Source organism: Lampetra fluviatilis, chromosome 2 (genome assembly GCF_964198595.1).
Source record: "Lampetra fluviatilis chromosome 2, kcLamFluv1.1, whole genome shotgun sequence".
Classification (NCBI taxonomy): domain Eukaryota; kingdom Metazoa; phylum Chordata; class Hyperoartia; order Petromyzontiformes; family Petromyzontidae; genus Lampetra; species Lampetra fluviatilis.
Window position 1 is genome coordinate 22,724,691 of NC_136276.1, and position 23,758 is coordinate 22,748,448.

At 42.4% G+C, this 23,758-nt stretch overlaps 1 protein-coding gene across 3 annotated transcripts in view; it reads right to left on the bottom strand.

Annotated features, from left to right (window-relative positions):
* The window catches only part of LOC144944264 (E3 ubiquitin-protein ligase rnf213-alpha-like), a 142,034-nt gene that overhangs the window by 38,448 nt on the left and 79,828 nt on the right, over positions 1-23,758 (bottom strand). For all 3 annotated transcript variants that reach the window (XM_078872297.1, XM_078872288.1, XM_078872279.1), the window contains 14 exons: positions 20,027-23,722; positions 19,530-19,666; positions 14,923-15,015; positions 14,340-14,458; positions 12,513-12,632; positions 11,007-11,165; positions 9,109-9,280; positions 8,599-8,781; positions 6,726-6,856; positions 5,503-5,672; positions 4,371-4,586; positions 3,699-3,895; positions 1,493-1,604; positions 122-222 (listed from right to left, as the gene is read on the bottom strand). In XM_078872297.1, coding sequence (XP_078728423.1) covers positions 122-222; positions 1,493-1,604; positions 3,699-3,895; positions 4,371-4,586; positions 5,503-5,672; positions 6,726-6,856; positions 8,599-8,781; positions 9,109-9,280; positions 11,007-11,165; positions 12,513-12,632; positions 14,340-14,458; positions 14,923-15,015; positions 19,530-19,666; positions 20,027-23,722 — 5,606 coding nt within the window. The remainder of the gene's footprint in view (positions 1-121; positions 223-1,492; positions 1,605-3,698; positions 3,896-4,370; positions 4,587-5,502; positions 5,673-6,725; positions 6,857-8,598; positions 8,782-9,108; positions 9,281-11,006; positions 11,166-12,512; positions 12,633-14,339; positions 14,459-14,922; positions 15,016-19,529; positions 19,667-20,026; positions 23,723-23,758) is intronic.

Here is a 23,758-nt window from a genome sequence, read left to right on the forward strand (position 1 = left end):
CAGCAAATCAGATAAACAGCAAGCGGAAAATCAGATCTTGTGAACATATATATACAATTGTAGCAAATCAGACATTATACAAATGGTATATACGTTTAAATGGCATAATGATACAACTTACTTGAAGTAAAGGGTGCTGGATTGATTGTTGCAATTTTTCAACAAGTTAATGATGCATTGCATTGGCTTTTGTTTCGAGAGGTCAGAATCAACTTGCAAAATCTGTTGACAAAAAAAACACGTTTACATTGTCATCAATATTTTAGATGATGAGCTTGCCTTAAAACATGAAATCATTAAAGGAACCTTATGGAGCAAATGTATGGGTTGGAAAATATTCTTCTTTTGCCAAAAACAAACCAATGTCTCCATAGCAAACATGGGGGGCAATCTCCAACACTGTGTTTCAGCCAACTCATCATGTCAGTCAAGCCCTGTACGTTACAATGATTTATGAAGATTAACATTTTAAATTATGTTATTGATAGACCATCAAATATAAGATGAAAACGATATTTGAACCGACTTCAGACAATAATACCGAGATGATGCTGGTTTGTCTTCCATCAAAAACACTGGAATGTAATGGTTCACCTCCTTGCTTGTCGATGTATTTTAACGATTTGATTCAATCATCAATTCTTTTTTTTTACATTGTGATGAACATAGCACATCTCGTGACTGCAGGAGTCATGTGAACCCATTACAAGTCTAATGTAGCACCCGGAGAAGTTGCCCAATAGTTGTATTTATTCGATATCGCTGGCGGACGTAACAGGTGAGATGTAGCTGCTACACGACGTTCCATATAGCTGGTCGACTATATAGATGGTCGACTATATAGCAAGACGTCGGTGTAGCCGTCCACGCTGGTGTCGATGCAGATGATGATGGCGACCGTAACAACGACGACCACAACGATGTAGATAACGACAATCCCTGCGACGACGATCCGGACCCCGACTTCTCAAACAGCCCCGAATCCCTCTCAGCCTTTTCCTTATATCCCCTTTCAAGTGGCCAAGCCCCGCCCCTGGCCAAGCCCCGCCCCTGACCAAGCCCCTCCTCTCGAACTCTCCCAGCCTTGTTCGGTTGCTCCGCACAGTCACCTCGTGTGACCATTCCTTCCCCCATCACCACAACCAAGTCACCTCGTGTGACCCTTCCTTTCCCTGTTAAACGACCATCCCCCAAGCCCACTAAACCATGCACTGTCCTTACACAAGCAACAGAGATTAAATGAATGTTACAGATTCTCCTACGCACAACTTGAAGATAATCTGCCAGGCCAACAAGGTCTGGTCAGCACCAAACAACACACCACATTTCGCTATAGCGTTGGCGTTAATTGATTTGAAACACGTGATACTTAGCTAGTGATAAAAGGCAGATTTGATATTTTCAATATGGTATTACCAATTACAACTAGACTGCAGTTTTGTGAATAAATGCATACAGAACAAACGTAACTTTATGAAAATGTAAAGATTACCTTCCAAATAAGAAATAAATGATTGACTATCACGCCGAAGATTTTTGGATCGGTGACGTCACTCAAACGGTCCATATACATGTGAATCACCAGCAAGCGTCTCCATTGGCTCCTGTAGAACATTGTCACTGCTTTAATGCGATTGTAAAAGTCGTTTTCAGATAGACACATATACAAAATTAAAGTCATTCATGTCTTTAAATAATGTGTAGCATTTTTGTCAGAGGAAAAAACAAGAACATTTCTGGAGTAATATTTTCATCACCATCCTTTCCATAATTTACCAATGTAAATTACTCTCATCTGGCTGGAATTGGCATTGCTGAGGTACTCCATTCTAAAGATTACAAGTTCATATCTCAAATGGAATACAGGCATACCCCAGTTTACGCCCAAGATGCGTTCCTGAAAACCAGAATGTAAATCATAAGTACTTAAACCGAAGCAAAAAGAATGGATGGTGGATCGCAATCTAGTACAGTATCTAAACAGAGGGTTAAAATAATCGTCACTGGTGTTAGCCGTGAGCAGGAATCGAACTTGGGTCGCCGGATTCGTAGCGCAGCAAGCTAACCGTAGCACTACCGCTCCCCACTCGCAGACAAACACACACACCAGCTTTGTATCATCATGATCATCGGTAAGTACAGTATTTATTCAGTATTTATACTATTTATTGTCTAGGAATGTTCTTTGTATAGGGGTTTTACATGTGTATTTCAATCATTACGTTTTTAATTTATTTGGCATACAGTACGGTACTTATTTCAATTGTGATGTGACTATGATTGGTTGCCGTGTACCTAACCCCATTATTTAGGTAATGCTTAATTATTGAATATTACAGTTTTGGCTTTCATGGAACTTTCCAATAACTTAGTATTGATATAAGATATATGACCTTATCTATTACACTATATGCATTATTATTAGTTGTTTATCATGAAAAAATAGTTTACACTTGTGTAAAAAGTCACCATGAATATGGTATGTGGGAAAAAAATCTATGATTAGAGCACATGAAAGAGACGACTGTAGTCAGGGACGCTAACGCTTGGGTGCCATCTGGCGTCCGAATGTTGCCGTGCGGTGTAAAAAATGTGGGCCTTCGTAAAGTTCGTAAATCTCGGATAGGTTATGGCTACGTACCATAGTATGTAAAACGGGCATAAATAGGGGTATTACTGTAGTTTAGCCTAACAAGCCTCCGGGGACAATAAAGCGTGCCCCACTCTGTCAGAAGTCAAGAAGGGCATCTTGTGGAGGAACTGGTCTCCAGCAGGGAAATGTGGAAACTACCACTGGCTCAGATTACCAATAGAAATGAGCCCCTGTAGCTCATTTGAGCAGGGAGACACTGATGACTGTAGATTGATTTTCAGACATATCATCAACCAGTGTATATCCACTGCTGAATTAAAGCCTCCCCATGCTATCCTTATTCCTCATGGTCAACTGCTACTACCATCCATCTCACTCCTACATAATCTATTTTTTCCATCTTCTTGGTGGTCATCCTCTTGGACACATTTTCTCCCTTGGCTGCCATTCCGTCTCCATTCTCACCCATCGGCTATGATCCCATCTAGCAATGTGTCCTGCTCCAGCCCATTTACTCTCCTTGTCAATACGATGTCTTTGATTGTGTGTCTCCTGATCCATGTGTACATTTTTTCACCGTCATTCGAAGTATACACCTCTCCACACTTCTTTGCGCACTTTACAACTTTTGTTAAATTTCCTTTGTCAGTCTGAATGATTCTGATCCATGGATATTTCACAACTATCACAGGCCATAATGTCAGCATGCTATTGTACATGAAACGTTTAATATTATTGGTATTACACTTGTTTACCCATTGAAGCCTCACTGAGTCTCAATACAATTTTTCACGAGAGAGGGTCCTGTCAAGTTTTTGCAGTAGGGGGCAATGTTGCTAGGTGTAATGCTAATTTAGTAATTTTTAGGTAAATATTTAACATTGGGATGTTTGGCCAATACTAGTTGCAATGTATTTGTTTTTATCATTGGGGGGAAATTGGGAGAACCCAGAGGTAACGCAATCATGGCAGGGAGAGAACATACAAACTTCACAGAGAGACAGGCGCTCAAGTTGGGAATTGAACCGAGGCCCTTCTAGCTGCGAGGCTCTACCCTGCCGCTCGCAAAGTGTATCGTGATGTGTGCGTGCGAGCCAAGACGCACCGCATCTTCTGTAGGCTCGCTGTGATGGCCTCAGTGCTCCTCGGTGAGTTGGCCAGGGCAGCAATGCAGGAGTTGATCACCGGCTTTAAAGACGTTACCTGCTGGCTCCATTGCCACAGTTGTTCACGCTGCTGTAGTTTTTCTTGGCATGGCTGGAGGAGCTCCAGGCACGCCTGTACTGCATCTAAATCCAGAACCTATAGCAACACCCACCAACAAGGTGGAGGTGAACCATTCACATAGTCATAATGAAAATAAACCTCAAAAACATTATCCATAGCTTCCAATTAGAAATATAAGATAACACAAAAGTAATATTCATGACACAGCATTGCTCAATGAATCATTGAGCCCATACTTATAAGATGTGCTTATTGCATCGATTTAGAAGCAATTTTCCACAGCTTGTTAGATCATTACAATGAAGACAGCTGTAAAATAAATCTGTAAAAACAAACATTGGCCTCATATAAATCAGTATAAGAATCACAATTCTAGGATAAAAATGATCAAAACCAGCTTAACATGTAAAATGTTGAATATAAAAACATGACAATGATCACAATGATATAAAACAACTGCTTCGACAGACAGCAAACCATTTGATGCATCAGTTCCACATGCCATCAATGCCATTCGCATTGGATCAGTTACAGCCCACACTCTCCATACCATTTCCTGATGCAGGAGTGTCGCCGTTGGTTCCGTGTTCCGGCATAGCTGAGTCAAGATATCCGGAAGGGTCCGGGCCAGCTGGCAGAAGCAGTCGAGGCGGGTGCGCGCGCGCGTGGCCACCACATGCAGCCAAACCACGGGTGGTACAGACGACCGCTGCTCCTCTTCGTGGTGAACCAAGTGGATGGCACGAACAAGAGCCGAGCTCAGCAGCTATGCATTATAAACACAGGCAATGGGTTAGTGCAGATACTTCTTAACTAAACTATGTTATTTACCAGGTAAAGCACACTGAGCTATATAGCTAAATGGGCATTACCAGGTAAGATAAAAATAGTTTAAGTTTTTAGTTATTTGCGCTTTTTCAGAAGCGACCTGGCCACAAATGATAGCTCAACGAAGTGGCTTATCATGTGAAAATTTATAGCAGCCAAATACTATAAATGCATGTTTCTAAATGTGGAGTAAAAAAGTTGAGGATCCAGAGAAAATTGAACGTGACCATGGGGAGAACGTGCAAATTCCTAATATACACGTCTCGGGGTTGGGATCAAACCCACAACCTCCTGCATACCAGGCAAAGGAGATAACATCTCACCACCGCAGCTCAGCTCCCACACAGGCACACAATGTATTACACAGTCACCCCCATGATCAAGCAAGGAGAATGATGAACATATATTATAAATAAGAGGGAGGACCAGTTCAGATATCGCTCGCCACTGATGTTAGCTGTAGCCGAAAATAGAACTCAGATTGGTCGCTTAAATTTTCCTACGTCACCCTAATCCATGTTTAAAAATTTTCATATTTCTAAGATTCAGTGTTCATGCAAAAACTCTGAAGGCATGTACCTTCAATCCTCAAAACTAAAACTCATCAAAAATCCCAAGAGGAGTTGGAGAAATGGTTTCCAAGCCATAGCTGCCATGTTGCTCCATTAAAATGTTTTAAATAATTTGACTGACAGCCTGTCCAGATTTCCTACATATTTTGGAAGGGAGATGTGGGTAATTGTAGCCACAGAGCAACATATGACTTCTGAACAATTGCTTCATGCAAGCTATTAAATTAGCACACAATGGCCTACTCTTATAAATAACTCTGGCACTTCCAACTTCTCAGTCACCTTGAGTTCCTCTTGTCTACGTGGCTGGAAGGTCATGCACACAAAATCATTGCTGTAGCGAGTGAGGATATCCTCTGAGCAGTCTCCAGGCAGAGAGGCAAGCAGCTGGCCGAGCGGAGTCGAGTCAAACTGCCTCTGCAGCATCTTCTCTGGGCAGGAGCCAAGCGTATCTGCAGGAAGCCAGGGGAGGGTCACACACGTCCCAAGTGAAACATGGCCTACAGCCATGACATGGCCTACAGCCATGACATATAAAACATACTCTGCACATGGCCATTCTATAATAAGTCAGTGTTTCCCTGATTTAAAAAAAGGAATGGATGGGTTTGTTGCCCTGAGCAAGTGGAAAAAAATATTTATATTACATTGAGGGCTATTGTATATAAGTTAATTCTAGATTTGAAGCTTTCGTGACTGCAAGGATTCATATTCTTAGGTTTTTTCGGTAAAGTCACGTAGGTAAAAACATTAAAAAGTAAAATAAATTAAAATTAAAATCACGACGTTTCGGAGGCAACACAAGCTTCCGTCTTCAGGTGGTACCGTCACAGCCACGACAGCTGTATCAAGTAAATGAGAGATTGCAGGAGCTACCACTCCGTTTATATAATGGTTGGAGAAGGTGGTGGGGCAAGGGCTGCATACGTTTTATTAATATGGTAAGGTGAGGCTTAAGAGGGTGAGCCTTTGTTATGGAGAGGTAAGGTCACAGGTTGATTCACAAACCGTACCTCTCCATAACAAAGGCTCACCCTCTTAAGCCTCACCTTACCATATTAATAAAAAGTATGCGGCCCTTGCCCCACCACCTTCTCCAACCATTATATAAACGGAGTGGTAGCTCCTGCAATCTCTCATTTACTTGATACAGCTGTCGTGGCTGTGACGGTACCACCTGAAGACGGAAGCTTGTGTTGCCTCCGAAACGTCGTGATTTTTATTTTAATTTATTTTACTTTTTAATGTTTTTACCTACGTGACTTTACCGAAAAAACCTAATAATATATATATACGTTAAATTAAAATTCATTTTAAATTTACTGTACAAACAAATTATTGGCAATGACATTAACCTTTGGGCTCATCTATACAGATATGCCTCTGTGCAGCTATCACCATCCCGGGAAAATTTCGAGGAAAGCTAATTCTTTTACATTTTGCTCTATGCTGTATTGTGCCAAACGTAGTGAAAAATGTTAAAATATAATGTGTTTGGCCATTGCCTTGGTGGTCCTGGATCTTGATCCACAGAGTTTGGATTGACTCATAGAACAACCAGCTGAATGGGAGCTCTGAGTGTCTTGGCAGTCCTGCGTCCGTTGAACAAGGAACGGGAATCTGCACATTCGCTTCCCTGTGAGATCGTCACAAAACACAGTGAGTACCTCAAGCGCTCTGATCAGCGGTACAGTCGCTTGCCAAATACAGGCAACTTGAATATTCTCGTTATGGACAAAAAATATGGATGGTAATAGCACTTGACAGCGTTTGTTAAAGAATATCAGTCATTATCAATAAACTCCAGTACATATTAAAACCTTGTTTCTAAAATATAGTACTATAGTGTAGCACTTTAGACTGTTATCATTCAAATTCCGAATAACAATGCTTTTCGGCCAAACAATCCCAACACAAACCTATTCTCCACATCAATTCCAGACTCTGGACAGTTTCTCTCATTCACAGTAATGACACATCTCTGATAAATTCTGACTTCAAAAGACATTTCTAGATATTAGACTAAGTTTAAATTACATCACCAATTAATCATACACAACATGAGCTTAAATCACTCCAAATTTATGTATGGTTTGTTATGCATAGCACAGGTTGACCAGGACTAAGCTCAAGAACTCATGACTGCTTCCAGGGCCTTTTTTTGAGCAGCATCCAAATTAAGAACGTTCTTGTTACCAATCTTAATGTTCCACATTAACCTTCTCTAGCCACGTGTGCTAAGACCATGCTGCAGAATTACCTATGCACAATTGCTATGAATCCCATAGGCAGAGTTTGACTTCTATATTTAGGGGGGCAGGGGTTCGCTTTGTCCCTCACATTAAGAATCAATTTGTGTATATTAAATCTTAATTGTTACTGTAACTAATGAAAATAAATTAATTAAGGTGCCCAGTTTGGGGAGAGGGGCATTGCCCTCCCCGTGTCCCCCCGGCAAACTCCGACCATGATGAATACTACAAGCAAGCTCAATTGTAACGGAGGCTGTACACACGGTTTATTTACACATGTCTGTCACACGATATTTTTATACTGTTTTTAACTTGTCGGAAGCACTATTTATTGTTTACCATGTTTGATATAAGATCTGGCCAGGGTTCCGTGTAAATAATTGTATTTTTTGTTCTCGTTAGTTTGCACATTACCACTATGCAATGTCCTGTAATTTTCACCACTGTCGACAGTATTGGACTGTTGTCGTCCGTGTAAAATAGCTGTTCAACTAAATGGGCCTTACCAGCTGAAATAGAGCCTGAGAGGCAGAGGGATATAATAAACTTGCCCATTGTTTAACTTTCCACTAATTTTCTAACCATCACAACAGGGCAGCATCCCCATGTTAATGTAACACACGTTCACAGCATTTGAAATCTTTCAATTTGAACTCCAGTTAAATGGCTAAATGAGGTTGATTGATGTTCAAGGTTAATGGTATCCTGCTTATAAACATGGTCTTGATGCATGATAGGTAGAACAGTGGTAACACTTGTGCCTCATGGCAAAAAGAACCTGGATTCAATATCCAACTCTTTCTCAGTAGAATTTGTACGTTCTCTCCCCCTGTTCTGCACGGTTTTTATCCTGGTTCTCCGGTTTCCTCCCGTAATTCAAATGCACACACAATGTAACATGTATTCGCCAATACATACCAATGCTAAAAAACTTCCTGAATTACACGTTATAATATTGCCCCCTACTGTGAAAACTTGGCAGGACTCTCCTGAAAAGGTCATGAGACTCTTTGAGGCTTTCCGGAGTAAACAAGAGTAACAGTAAATAATAATTATAGGCTATGCTTCTGGCATGGCCACACCATTCAACACCACAACCAACACATTGAGCTCACTGCTCTCTTACCTTGCAATGGACTGGAATGGGAGGATATTCTCATTGCTTAGGATCTGCAGCCATAATTCAATGATGTGAGGTGGCTGCTTGGACTCAACTAGAAGGTCCAAGTTGTTGTCCTGGTCCACAGCAGCCAGAACACTGGCCAGAGCTGAAGACACAACCTTCTGCAGATGCTGCCATAGCGCTTGTCTGAAACAATTTGCACAGAACATTATCAACATTCAGCAGATGGTAAAGACATCATTTTATAAATGCTTGTCTTTGGCAATATTCATTTATCATTTCAACTGTTTTGCATAGTAGCTACATAAATAATGCAATTGAGTTTCAGTTGCTCCTATGGTCATACATTTTATTGGTGTTCTCTGTAAAATACAATAATGATTGTGAGAACAAACAAACACTATTGCGGAACCAAATACTATTCAGAATGCTTTGTGAAATACTAAACAGAATGCATTGAAACTTGTGCTTGTCTTCAGATGAAGGTAGAATGACAACGTGTTGACAACTTGCCTGAATGTTCCGTTGTGAAGAATGGACTCTAGTGAGGAGGCCTGGCGTGAAGTCCAGCTCTCATTTCTGTACATCACTAGCATCTCCTGCTCCTTCAGGAGCCCAGCCACCCTCGTTTGGAGCGCAGTCACAAACTCCGCTTCACCAGAAACAGGACCAGAAGGGTCCTTTTCTATAGGATCAGAACCACAGCAATAACACATCTCAAAAGAGGTTAAACATTTATTTTTATCAACATTATTAGTCCCAATAGTGCAATTATGATTATTCACTACCTATAAGCAGATTCCATCCAAATAGTCTCCCCTATCATTGCGTGCAGAAAATAATAAAATGTAATTTTGAAATGAATGAAAATAATTAGTTTTTGATAAAGCTGCCCTCCTCTACTCCAGGGCGTTTAAAGTGCTTTTCAAACGAAAAGCGACTTACATCACGCCATCTAAAACATGTGTAGTGACATAGAATGGGTCACTACGTAGCATAGCGCTGGTTGCTGGCAGAGAAGGGGATCTGCAGGTGCAGCAGCCCTGTCTGTCAGCAGGTCACGTGCTAAGCCAGAGAGAGGGATGTAGGGGAAAGGTGACAGAGGGGCATGTGAGGTAAGCCCAGGAACCCGGGAGTAGGCTCTAGAAGGGGGGCGTGGCCGGGGCAGAGCGAGGCCACGCCGGGAGGATAAAAGTGGACCCCGAGCGAACGCTGTTGTCTGGAGTGGAATCCCGTCATGCTGCTGGAGTCTTCGTCGCCATCAACATCTTCTCCTCCTCGGCGTCGTCAATCAGGCAGTCTCCCAGCTGTCCTGACTGGAAGCTGTAGTTGGACTGTGAAGGCTGTTCATAAATAGAGTGCCCTCTACTCCTAGTGTCTCTGAGTGCGTCACTACACATGTGAAATCAGGCATTACCCTGCCAATAGTGGGCGATGCTTGCTATGTGTAATTCCAACTGAAAATTTACATCCACTGTGAAGCAGATGTGTACATCATCAGTTATTCTTCCGATTCCATTCTGATGACATACATATGCATACATCATCGGAACGGAACCTGAAGAAAAACTCAAATAAATAACTTTATCGGTGCCGAGCCTCTTACAAGGCCATATGGGAGGGCATTTGGCACAGTTTGGCGCCAGCTATCATAGAGTGCGGTCGTGTCGCTGGAGTTCTCTATGGTGACTACAATGTCTTTAAAAACAATGGCTCTATGACTCTTTAAATAAAATGAACACGAACCACTTGTGTGTTCCGAGATTCAGCAGTGAACGGGACTCCACCTTGCAACAATTTTTTTTATTTTACCAGGTAAGGCCCACTGAGCTATTAAACTCTATTTCAGAATCGATCTGGACACAAATGATAAGCTCAATGACGTTGCTTATTATGTTTAAATAAACACGTTTCTAAATGTGGAGGGAAAGACCGGAGGACCTGGAGAAAAATCCACACAACCACGGGGAGAATATGCAAACTCCAAATATACAGGATTGGGATGGAACCCACAACCTCCTGTATACCAGGCAAAGGAGATAACATCTCACCACGTTGGCACCGTGGTGCAAAGGATATAGCGCATTGCACTCGGAAAACCAGCAACTTAAGTTTGATTCCTAGCATTGGCTAACATCAGTAGCCAATGATATCTGAACTGGTCCTGGAGGATCATCCCCCATCCAATTTCCCAAATCCATACTGTCCAGCGTGGTGAAAAATGCCATGAGCGACACAGCCATGGGTATGTCTTCATCCAGCAGTGGATTGATACAGAACAGTACATTCACATGAAGTTAATACACTTTCAGGACCTCATAATGGTGTAATTTACTCCGGTGTAAAGACAACCACACAGCTGCATGTATGGAGCAGCGACTAGCTAATACCACAGTATCATGAGTACTTACCACTCTGTTCACCACTATGGGTTCCGAACAGACGGAGGAGGATAGGAATCCTCTCCATGGTGCGCTGGACATTGTCTGCCCTGTCCTCGAGCATGGCGGCCGCAGGCTGCAGGCATAGGGAGAGCAGGTGTCTTGCATCCAGGCCTACTGGCCCATCCTCTGATTAAATAAATAAGGAAGGGGATGTTATTCATAAGTTCTCACATGCTCTTAGGAGATGTATTATTCTTACACATGTTTACCCCTGAAAGCCTCACTGAGTGTTAAGAGTCTCTCAGGATGGTCCTGCCATTTTTTTTCATTCAGGGCCAATGTTGATTTTGTGTCTAATCCCAAATTAATAATTTGCAGGTAATTTTTCAGCATTGGGATGTTAGGCCAATGCAAGTTGCATCAAATGCATATTTTTAATGTGAAGAAACCAGAGAATCTCGAGGAATCCAATGCAGAACAGCGGACAAAATGCAAACTCCACGCAGAGAGGCGCCTGAGTCACAAATCGACCCAGCCACTTTTACATTCTCTATCCATAGTTCATACTGCCGACAGCATATATATGTTTATTTTCCTTTATTTAGCCAGGTAAATGCCCAATCAGATGGATGATTTATTCCGCAAGGGAAGCCTGGGTACAAATAACTATAGAAGCAAATGAAGACAAAAGTTACAAGTTAAATAGGCATGATACCTCACAGTGTTGTGTGTGACAGACTATGGCAGAAAAATGTTCAGTTTAACTTTCCAACTTTTGTCTATCCAAGTCTGGCTAAATTGATGCATTCTATAATGCTTTCTCTCATGTCTACTCTCAATCATTGTTTTATCTATTTAGACAAGTGTCATATTCCCCCCATAGGGTTTAAGCTAGTAAGCCGATTGAAAAATGTATCTCCCCCTCAAAAGGCAGCCATGCAAAGAGTGGAACTGGAATGCGACCAGGTTAAATGTGCATGTGACACTGGATATGTGAACAAACTGGATATATGGGGAGCGGTAGTGTGTAGCAGTTAACGAGCTGCGCTATGAACCCGGCGCCCCGAGTTCAATTCCTGCTCACGGCCAACACCAGTAATGATTATCTGAACTGGTCCTGGGCCTCCCCTAGGTTGACTCAGCCTCAAATGAATACCTGGTGTGGTGTGTAAACATCGCCACTCCGGATACAAAGGCGGCCGGGCATGGTGCTTGCCACCCAGCCCCTTGTGTGCCATGCCGGCCTTCATAGGTGCTCGCTAACAGCACTTGCCCCAACTGTCTGTTCAGGCTATCGGGGGGATCTTTGTCTTTGTGAACAAAGCCCCATGCTCATGGTGAAATGCAGTTACCAATATGAATCGCGCAGCAGTTTTAACCATGGAGAAGCAAGTTCCATCTGGGTAACCCCTTGAGGTGGAATATCTCATTTGTAAGGGTATCTAAGGGTGCCGACTGACACATACATAGCAAACATGTAATGACACGTAAACAAGTATTATTGATCTATAACTTGTACATGCTTTGTTTCACCTTGGCTCAACACAGGGGAGACGAGGAGGCTGCTGATGGAGGAGCTGTATAGGGACTTGATGTCCACGAGGAATGAGCCTGGTGGCACCAGCTCATCCAGATGCATGGACCACCACGCGCCTGGGATAGACATGGGTAGTCGGAGTCATTTCTCTTTCTCCCTCGTATTATAAAATACTGCATGACAAAATATGTCGTGTGTGTGTGTATATATATAGCAAATCCTTGCCCATCGCGTGGGTTAAGTTCGCTGCAATCGGCAAATCCGCAATGTGCAAACTCAAAGGCAAATGGGTAACATAGGGTTTGGTTTACGGTTTGTAATACAACACCAACTCCTCATTTTGTTGTACGTTATGCTACATCAACCCAAACATTAAACAGGCAGTATTTTGAATGTTAAATATGATCAATATTTTCTTGTGTTACATATAAATTGTACAGTAAATGCATAAAATGAAAAAACCCATAGTGTACAATACTGTAGACATATCTGTGTACAGTATTGTAACACTAGAGGAAGAAAAATCGTGTGGCTGAACCTCACTGCCTGGTCACTGGAGGCTGGGAACACCACGTGACCTGTGAGCCGCGGTGGGCCGCTTGGGAGACAAGATGGAGATAACACGGCACCGCGTGTGTTCTTCCGCAGCAGCGGAGTTACGACGCGTACAGAAATCTCGCGGTCAACCCCGATGGGTCGAGAAGGGCACTCTGCCGCAAAACCACAATAGCTAAACCCGCGAAAGGGAATGGTTGGCTATACAGTCATACCTCGGTATACGACCGCTTTGGAATACGTCGAATTTGGTAGACGTCGTGTTTTGACAAGAAAAAATGTCTTGGGATACGACGTCTTGCTTGGGATACCACGCGCTTGCTAGAACTTGTATGGGTCGGGATGAGTCACCGCGTACCTGCGTATACCCCTTTCACGACTGAAACAAAGCGCCGCTCCTCATTCTGCCTGTACAGTAGATCTCGTTCAGTGCACAACCCTTGCTATATTTCAATTTATTTTAATTTATTTATGCATTTATTTTAGTTTATGTATGCATTTTAGTAATAAGTAGTGTCTAAATTATTTTATACAACCCCATTAATGTATAATATGCCAGAAAAATATAATTTCTTATACTCTGGAACGGATTATTTCCTTTCCCATTATTTCTTATGGAAAAAATTTGTTTGGTATACGTCATTTTCGGTATAAGTCCTACCTTCTGGAACTAATTAACGGCGTATACCGAGGTACCACTGTATTTATTTTTTCATTACTTTATTTTTACTCTCAATCAGACCAATCAAATATAATTCCACAGACATAAATGTTAAATTCCATTTACTTTAGAGTGGTGAAAACTGGTCATACAGAGTGAATGCAAGTCCCAAGCATTAATTCATTATCACCATCAGCCATTATCTATTCACTGCTGGATGAAGGCATCCACACCTTGTCACCATTCCTCATTGTCCTGCAATTTAACAAACCAACTTCGCCGCGGCTGATATTAATTAACAACATTCCAGGAACACTTGTGATATTACGTGCAGCAGCTTTGCACTTGAAGTAAAATAAGACCAACTTTATTATAAGAAAATAGCATTCAGTTTAAGTAAATTGTTATGCCACTGAGCTGAATGACCATTTTAAAGAGACAAGGCCAAGTCAGTTCACATACATCCACTGTTTCCATTCTGTGAAATTACTGTGTCTTCCTGCCTACAAAAAAAACACTCACGACAGTTTCTCAGAGATCGAAAAATCAGTGGGGTCAGTGTTGTGGATTACTGTGGTGAATTGGGATTCGCATTTCCATGGCTGACCTCCATTAAAGCCGATGTATCCACAGCCGCCAAGAACTCGTGGCACTTTAGTGATGAACGCCACAAAGAGCTCGCTCCTCTCAACACTGTCCTCCAATTTCTGATTCAAGATGCAGTACCTGCCAAGAGTCCGCAAAAAATGCATCCAAGGTATTTTATAATGCATTGAAAAACATTAACAGTTCGCAAACTAACCATGCTTTAAATAAGACTTTTACATAACAGACTATGCCATAATGCAATCTGAGAAACGGGTGTAACTATTCACCCCCTTCACTATTCAACAAATTGTTACAATTCATAGCTGCGATTATATTCAAGAATCATTGTTTTAACATTGTGGTGAATAGTGCCTCCAGTGACTGAAGGTGTTGCATAAACTCATTACACATAACGCATTTTAATAACACGTATCATTTTCTACATGTATCGCAAAGCTTAATAATCAATATCAATCCAAATATAAGATAACATTGTCACACCCTTACTGGCAAGTTTAAAAAAATACATTGCAGGAATTAATTTAAAATGCTCTTTGGTTCTTTAATTTAAAATGCTAAAATATGCGATGCAGTGAACCCACTTGGCACAGGAGATGAGCCTGGGGCTGATATGAGGGTCATCAAAGATGTACTGCAGCAGGAGCAACTTCCGTCCCTTTTTTTTGAAGAAATTACTACATAAAAGATCACAATATGTGACAATTATAACATATTTTACATCCAGAATGTAATACACATAAGTTTGGATTTTGAAACTCTAGTTCTCATAGCCAACTGTGCTAAAATATTATTTCAATATTAACCAGGAGACCTGTGGTACATATATGTATGCAGGTTAAGCAAATGTAATGCCGAGTTTCAATGGCCAAAACACAGACAGAGGCCTTCAGTGAGGCAAACCTTATACTTGACCAATCATTCACACAAATGCATGCATCAAACGTGTTAAGGCACACATCGCCTTTAGACATCGCCCCCAGGACCCTCCTGAAAGTGAGTTAAGGCTCAGTGAGGCTTTGCTGGGAAAACAAGTGTTCAATAATACTATTTGGTTCTTTCGGGAAAGTCACGTAGGTCAAAAAATAATAGATCATGACGTTTTGATCGCAACGCAAGCAATCGTCATCAGGCGGAAGAAAGAGCAGGGAAGCTGCTGATGCAGGCTGCTTTTAAAGGTTAGAGATGGACGTAGCCCCAGTCATCAACGGCTGATCACTGCTTGAACGCGGTAGGCTCACACAACATTGTTTTTTCCGAGACCAAAGTACTCTGCAAACCTTCGGACTACCATCAAAGATTCGTTCATGAAGCCATCCAGATATATAAACACACAATTTCAGCCAAGAAGATGGGTATAAACTGAGCAATCATTGGAAGGACGTTATTAATCAGTTTAGGTCATAACTGACAGTGATGTTCCCTTCCTTCCTGCCTATGTCAGCAGTTATTTGCGACTCTCTGAGTTCCATTCACTAACACAGCCACCGCCGTTTGCTTGCTCCGATGTGGCTGTGGTTCTTTCCGAGCTTTTTCCGATCTTACATTAACATGCAGTCCTCGATGTGACGGCGTGCTGCGTGCTTACATTGACATGCTAACCACATTTACACAGTAAATTTACATGCAAATTTCTCACTTCGTTTATGACTCTAGGGCTACGCCCATCTCTAACCTTTAAAAGCAGCCTGCATCAGCAGCTTCCCTCCTCTTTCTTCCGCCTGATGACGATTGATTGCATTGTGATCGAATCGTCGTGATCTATTATTTTTCTACCTACATGACTTTACCGAAAGAACCAAAGAGTATGGATTCCTGCAGTCACGAAAGCTTCAAATCAAGATTGTTCAATAATAATAATGCAAAGTACGAGTCAGTTTCAATATGTAAGGAGACTATTAAAAATGATGTAACCTATGTAAGTGCAATTTTTTGAGAAAACGTGTGGTGAATGGGGCATGATCCTGGTGTTCATGTGCAGTATATTTTTCTGTAATACGGCAACAACCAAATTAATTGTGGCAATGTTTACCAATTAGTAGAACAGCTGCAATCAGAAAATGAATTATGGTGTTTTAACTCCAGTTAATTTAACACGTAGGCTTTCATGACCAATATCATCCATAAGAGGTTTTTGGGTTAGATCGCGTAAATATATAAATGTGTTGCTAAAACCCGCCGCCACCCGTCACAGCCAGCTAGTAAGGGTTGTTATGTAAACAGAACATGCCAATTCGTCACTCGTACAGCACACCAGTGTGTTGGAGAGCCAAGCCACAACATTTACAATCCGAGTACGACGTTTCGCCAGTAATTGGACAATCTAGGCAAGGCCGGAGGCTCTGCACGGGACTAGGCCTCACCACGCCACTCTGTCAGGTGAGTACTTTGTACTATAGAGTCGATAAATACTGCTAGAGTCAGCATGTACTACTGTAGTGATAGCAGGTACCACCACAGTCAGTATGCACTGCTGTAATCATAGCAGGTACCACCAAGTCAGTATGCACTGCTATAATCATAGCAGGTACCAGCACAGTCAGTATGCACTGCTGTAATCATAGCAAGTGCCACCAGTCAGTATGCATTGCTGTATCATAGCAGGTACCACCACAGTCAGTATGCACTGCTGTAGTGAAAGCAGGTGCCACCAGTCAGTATGAATTGCTGTAATCATAGCAGGTACCACCACAGTCAGTATGCACTGCTGTAGTGAAAGCAGGTACCACCACAGCCGGTATGAGACATTGTGCTTCGATACCAAGACAACACCATCAAACGATTTCCTGAGACAAGCAGAGCATATGATCCTCAAATTATCAAATCTACATGACAAAGACATACTCACAAAACAATCTCCTCTAAAGACTTCTATTCCTTCATGCTCATGGACAGAGGAGGAAACCACATATTACAGTGCGCCAACCTCTTCAACTAAGTATGTTTTCGATGAGTATGCCAAAATTGAGAGTGAGCGCCTTCTTTACATTCAACTTCATCAAAAACGCCTGCGTATAGAACATTATGCTCATCTCAGGCACACTATCAATGCTGACATACATGCGAACACTCAGAATGTGGGGAGATTAGTTCTTTTGCCTTCATCCTTCACAGGTGCACCAAGATACATGCATGAGAAGACTCAGGATGCCATGACATACATCAGGCAATATGGCAGGCCTCATCTCTTTATCACCTTCACTTGCTATCCTAAATGGAAGGACATCCAAGTTGAGCTTTATCGAAACCAAAAGGCAATAGACAGACATGACATCATTGCAAGGGACTTCAACCTCAAAGTTGATGAACTCATGAGGCTTATTACGACTAAGGAAGGCGGAGTCTTTGGAAAGACAGCATGTAACTTGCACACCATTGAGTGGCAAAAACGTGCTCTTCCTCATGCTCACATTTTGCTATGGATGACAGAAAAAATGCATGCAAGTAACATTGACACATTTGTCAGTGCTCAGCTACCTGACCCCCATCAAGACCCTGCCCTATTTGATGTGGCCTACAGGCAAATGGTCCATGGCCCATGTGGGCAGTTCAATCCAAATTCGCCATGTATGCAAGACCGCAGGTGTACCAACAGGTATTCACGCAACTTCTTTAAAGACACTCAGTCAGGCCCTGATGGCTATCCTCTATATCGTCGCAGAAATACTGAGCATGGTAGATTTGAAACAATGCTCAGACCTGCCACTAACTCTGGAATGAAGGTTGACAACCAGTGGATCGTCCCCTACTGCAAGATTTCGAGCCCCACATTAATGTGACATTCTGCAATTCTGTGCAAGCCATCAAATATGTTTTCAAATACATCAAAAACAGCTCTGACATGCCTGTCTTAGCCTTACAAAAAGAGGGGCAAAGTGTGGATGAGGTTAAACTTTTTGTCCAAACAAGATACATCAGCAGCAATTAGGCCATTTGGATAATTATGGGCTCCCCCATCCGTGAGCGTTCCCCCACAGTCGTCCATTTGCCAGTTCAACTCGAAAATGGTCAACGCATCTACTTCACCGAAGGAAATGACCAACAACAGGCCCTGGCTCCACAAGATACCACCCTGATGGCGTTCTAAGTTACCCATTTGCTGCCAACGTGCTCTCAAAGTTCCAATATGTGTGTGTCAGTCGATGTCTGTGTAAGTCCATGTGTGTGTGTTAGTCAATATGTGTGTGTGTAAGTACATATGTGTGTGTAGGTCGATGTGTGTGTGTGTATGGCTCGATGTGTTTGTGTGTGTGGGTCAATGTTTGTGTGTGTGTAAGTCGATGTGTGTGTATCTTTTTTGCCCGGGCAACGCCGGGTACTTCCCGCTAGTAAGATGATAAAGTACTGTACATATGTGCCTATTGGATGCATTTAGAAGAATCAGAATTGTATTACCGGAGTAAAGCCCAATGACCTACAAAGCTTTCAAGGGCGAATCGCCGGCAGCCATCAGCAATAAATCATTCCATCTTAACCATTACACAGGTTTGTTTTTAAAAAATACACTTAATCAAAGCAATTATGTTGAACAATGAAGACCGCAAAGCAAACAACACTTTAGTTTGTTGTGCTTCATTGGCTCCATTTAAATGCTTCTATTGGCCATTCTCTAACACAGAGGGTTGCACTGCTCTGAGAGATCAGAATACATATTTGATTCATGACCCGACTTCCGATGGTACACTGAGATTAAAATTACATTTTAAAGTAACAATTTTAGATCTGCTGCAAAGCATACGCTTTGACACCCATAATAGAAATCAGATGTAGTTTAATTTTGTCAAAAATATCTTCCCCAGGGGTCGATAGGAGTCCATTCAAAACATGGAAAAATCTCCAAATGAGAGACAGAGCAATGTAACCAAGCGCAGATGAAACTAAATATAGCACTAACCGACAAACAGCACCAGATACCCTCACACAAAACCCTTTCAATTATTTATGGGAAGTGATGTTAATTTTCTGTGTTCTGTTAAAATAGCTGTCACCTTAAAGGAATATTTTTTTCATGCTGTAAAGGGAGTAAAACTAACATTTAACTATAACTACAACAGAGTGTAATGAAACAAAATGTTTCTTTGTAAAAAAAATATTGGAAAATTTGTGGAAAATACTTCCCCATCCCTTATTTAAATAAATACATGTGACTATAAATAACTATTGCAAAGTAATTGAATTTTGAAATGCATACCTGAGCTCTTGACAAAATTCTTGCTCGGTTTCAAATTGCTGGAGAGTTAGCAAGCAAACAGTTTCCTTTTCAAATTTAAGGTCGTTTCCTATATTGTCAGCATCCAATTGGCTCAGCAGCTTTGAGTGAGTAGAAATCTGTGAACATTAAACGCATATTTGTAATGAACATCTGCCATAAACTAGAAATCAGGAGAAAATGTTATATTAATGTAATATGTCTTGTGTAATTATTATGAGATTAACTATTAGCTAATAAATTGCTTTTAACTAAAATTTAGTTTTCTGACAAACTTCAGGTCCAGTTGCAGCTAAAATGGCACTCATACTCTAGTGAGAAGGGCACTCTAGCGAGTAACAGAGTTACGTGAAATATACCACTTTATGTGGGAATAATACAGTGAAGAATGCCAATATTATTTCACTGACCACAGTGATTACATCTAACTTTATAGAGTACCAAATTTACATTTTCTGCAGAAGTAACTGGAATCTCACCTCCAGATGGATTCCATTGGAGGCTATGTGCATATCTTGTAGGCAGAAGCGAAGCAGCTCCAGCAGGCTGCGGTGTTTCTGTTTCTCAAAGTACAAATCAATGACCTTCCTTGCTCCTCCGGCCGCTCCTGATGTATGTCTCAGGACCGCATCAGGTGTGGCGCACTGTAAAAGCACCTCTTTGGCACACGATAGGAATTCACTTTCATCCATGTCACTGCGATGACGTTCGCATTGCTGCACTACAATGGAGGCACATGCATCTTCGTGGTACCCGATGAACACATCAGCAGCACTGAAATTCTGCTGCGAGCCAGAGGCGAAGTCTCTTGCCCAATCCTGCAACTGCTTAGTGAGAGCTCTCTGCTCAGGTTCCAGGATTGTGTTCATCTCCAGACAGTGTTTCTCCAGACGGTTTATCAAAGGAACTGGAAATTTCTCATAAACAACGGCCTTTTCCTCGATGACAATCAGTCGGAATTTTTTCTGCACCCTGCACTTCACCCTGTGTGACCCCAAGCCAAGGTCAACATATCGGTTTCCCCCGAGGTACACGTAGTACTGATTCAAAGCATCATAAAGGCTCTCATACAGGTTCTGAATATTAAGGAGGATGACGGTCTTGCCTGTCTCCATGCAAACTTTGATTTTGTTAATGTTGCGACATACTTGGGTGTACTCCTGATCTTTCGGGAAGCTAGAACCGTAGATGTAAATGGTGTCTTCCATGTCTAGATTCCCAATTGTGTTGAGAATATTCAGAGCTGCACTGTTGCTTGTGAGAAGAAGCAAATATCTTGACTCTTTACATTCATCACCCTTTTTAATATTTTCTTTTATAAATTTTAATGAGCTGATGCATGGTGTATCATATTCGAACGCCACCTCATTTAAATGATTTTTGAAGAACCCAATTGCATCCATATCTGCGTGCCCTCCAAAGTTACGGAGTATTGCTTCAAGCAACTCTTCTGGAGATGGAAATTCATTTGATTCTTTGGAAAACGCAAAAAGCATCTTCACAAGGCTGTAATAGTCTCTCAGTCCAAAAAACTCTTTTTCCTGTGCCTTGCAAATACTCAGGTAAGCTTTGGCCAATCCTGAAAAGAGAATTTCTATTATATCAGAGATGACTGGATCAGATGAGCAAATTCCCCGGGCACTTTTAATGAGCTCTTTCTCATCGGGGACACCACGGAACACGAGGATCCCCCTGTTCATCTTCGCTGGATCCAGAGCCCAGTTGGAGATGCCAATGAAGCCGACCTTTTTATACTGCTCTGGTTTCTCTTCATCGACACAACCGTCTTCGAGCAGCGGATGGAGAGCCTTGAGAGGCATCTGTGGCGAGTCCTCAGCCAGGCCCACCTCATCCAGCACGACCACCGACACATACTCTTGGAAATTTTGGTTCTGTTGGAAGTGTGCAGACTGCCTGAATGTGGATATGATACCTTCTGATGAGGAGTGGGGGCTACACTGAAAGGAAACCAAATGCAGCTGCTTGTATCCTCTGAAGAGGTCACTGCGTGCAGACTTTCCTTGCATGGCATCCGCAACAATAGTTTTTGCGAGGGACTTGGAGCTCCCAGGCTTGCCAACAAGAAAGAGGGGAATTCTTTGCTCCACGCACACAACCATCATGAACACATTTTCCTTTAGAGCTGCATTCTTTGCTATTGTTGACTCCAAATCAATACTTTTCAAAAATACATTCTGGCAAAGTATGATCTCATTCAAGATTTCTTTGGCAGAGCAATTGAAAAACGGTGCAATTGCTTTCCTGTATTTTTGACGTTTTTCCAAACTTGCGTGATAACAGACACCAAGCGCGAGGATGAGTGCCCTGGTGACATCATCAACACGACAGTCAGCATCAGCTTCCTCCTCCTCTTCCTCCTCCTCTTCTTCCTCCTCCTCTTCTTCTTCCTCCTCCTCCTCTTCTTCTTCATCCTCCTCCTGTTCTTCTTCCAACTCAATTTCAGCCTGATCCTCCTCTTCAACCTCTTCATCCTCTGATTCCACTCTCTCTTCTACAAATTCTTCACCCTTAGCACTTTTTATTTGTTCCATTTGCTGGAAGAGCGTGTCTCGTTGCTCGTAGAACCAAGCCAGCACCTTCAAGCAGCGCTCCACATCACGGAGGCTCACAAAGCTGCACTCGTCGGCACAAGTCCTCAAGTACTCCTGGGAGGCGGAGAGGACAGCAGAGATCCGTTGAGTGCTCTCTGTGGGGATATTTCCTGTGCGCGAGTGTCTCAGTACAATCTGCTTTATGTACAGCTGCTCAGCCAGGTTGCTCAATTGGCCAAAATCCCAGACAAAGGGCAGCATGCTGGGGGGCAGGGGCTGCACCCGGTACACCAACTGCCGCAAGGGTATTTTCCCCATCCTCTCCTCCGTGTCCTCTGCTCGTATTCTGTAACCGAGCCCAGCAGCCTCCAGTCGATCTATCATTTGATCTGTGTGCTTCCTGTAAGGGTTACACGCGGCAATGATCTTGAGTCTCTGCGTGCGTATGGCCCGGCCTTCCACTGTCGAATCGCACAAAGCCTCCTTGATTGCGTAAATGGCCTCTGTGGTATTGGCCTCGTCAAAAAAGAGGACAGTGTCCATGTCAAATTCTTCATTCTGTATGGCAAGTTCTTCAGCATCCTGTATCTTTTTATAGATGAAGTGGGGTGTCACACCACCGTGCACTTTCACCAATATCATATTCTCAGCTTCTCGGCCCGACTTCTGCAGGTCACACATGTAGCGGATGAGCTTTGTTTTTCCACAACCAGTCTCCCCCATGATGATCACGGGGATCCCACTTCGGAACCGCATGTGAATGGCTAACATCTTCATGACGTTGTCGGTAGTCAACTCATAGTTTTCATCAGGGTCCTCTGGATATTCAATTCCAAATACCCGGCAGAGCCTTACTAGCTTCTCCAGTCTGGGCAAATTGTCAAAATTAATGTTGAATGGCACTCTTTGGAGTTTGAGGCCAACATGAAGCTGTTTAGTCATAACAGCTTTCAGCAACACATTATATGTACTTGGGTCCACAGCATCACATGTTGCATTGATGTGAAAACCTAAGAACGTCATGGATGTATGATCAGCATTGAAAAAGACGTAAGGATGGGGTTGGCTTTCCCATCGTTTCCGGATGCTGTACGTTTCGAGTGTTTCTAACACATCCTCCATGCGGTTATTATGTAACCGAGCACTTTCATCTGACAGTTCCAAAGATGGTGTGGCAAAGTCTTTCGCCATGATTGTCATAAATTTCACAATGAAATGTTTGAAGCCAACTAGGGTGTCTCCTACGATGTTTGCATTGCAGTACACAGACGTCTCGCTGTCTTGCAACTGCACGTTTAGAAAGCGGGCAAAGTTTTGAAGCTCAGCCCATGATGGGTCTGACACACCACAGTAGTGCAGCAGAATTTCAAGACATTGCATGGGGGTTTCTTCCACTCTCCCCAAATCAAATTGAAAAGCGTCAAGATTTGCTCCGTCTGTAAATCTCCTGAGGTATTGCAACGGCCGTTGGTAAACCTCGTGTTCAAACAAATCTTTGTCCATCAACGGAAGATCAAACCTCTCTGGAGTTTTTTCTCTGTATAGCTGCAGCACCTCCAGGGGAGAGATGCAGGTCACAGTTGGTAAAACGTGGGTCAGTAGGATAGGGCCTCTCTGCTTCCTCTGCAAAGAGAGACATACATGGTATTTTTTTTAATG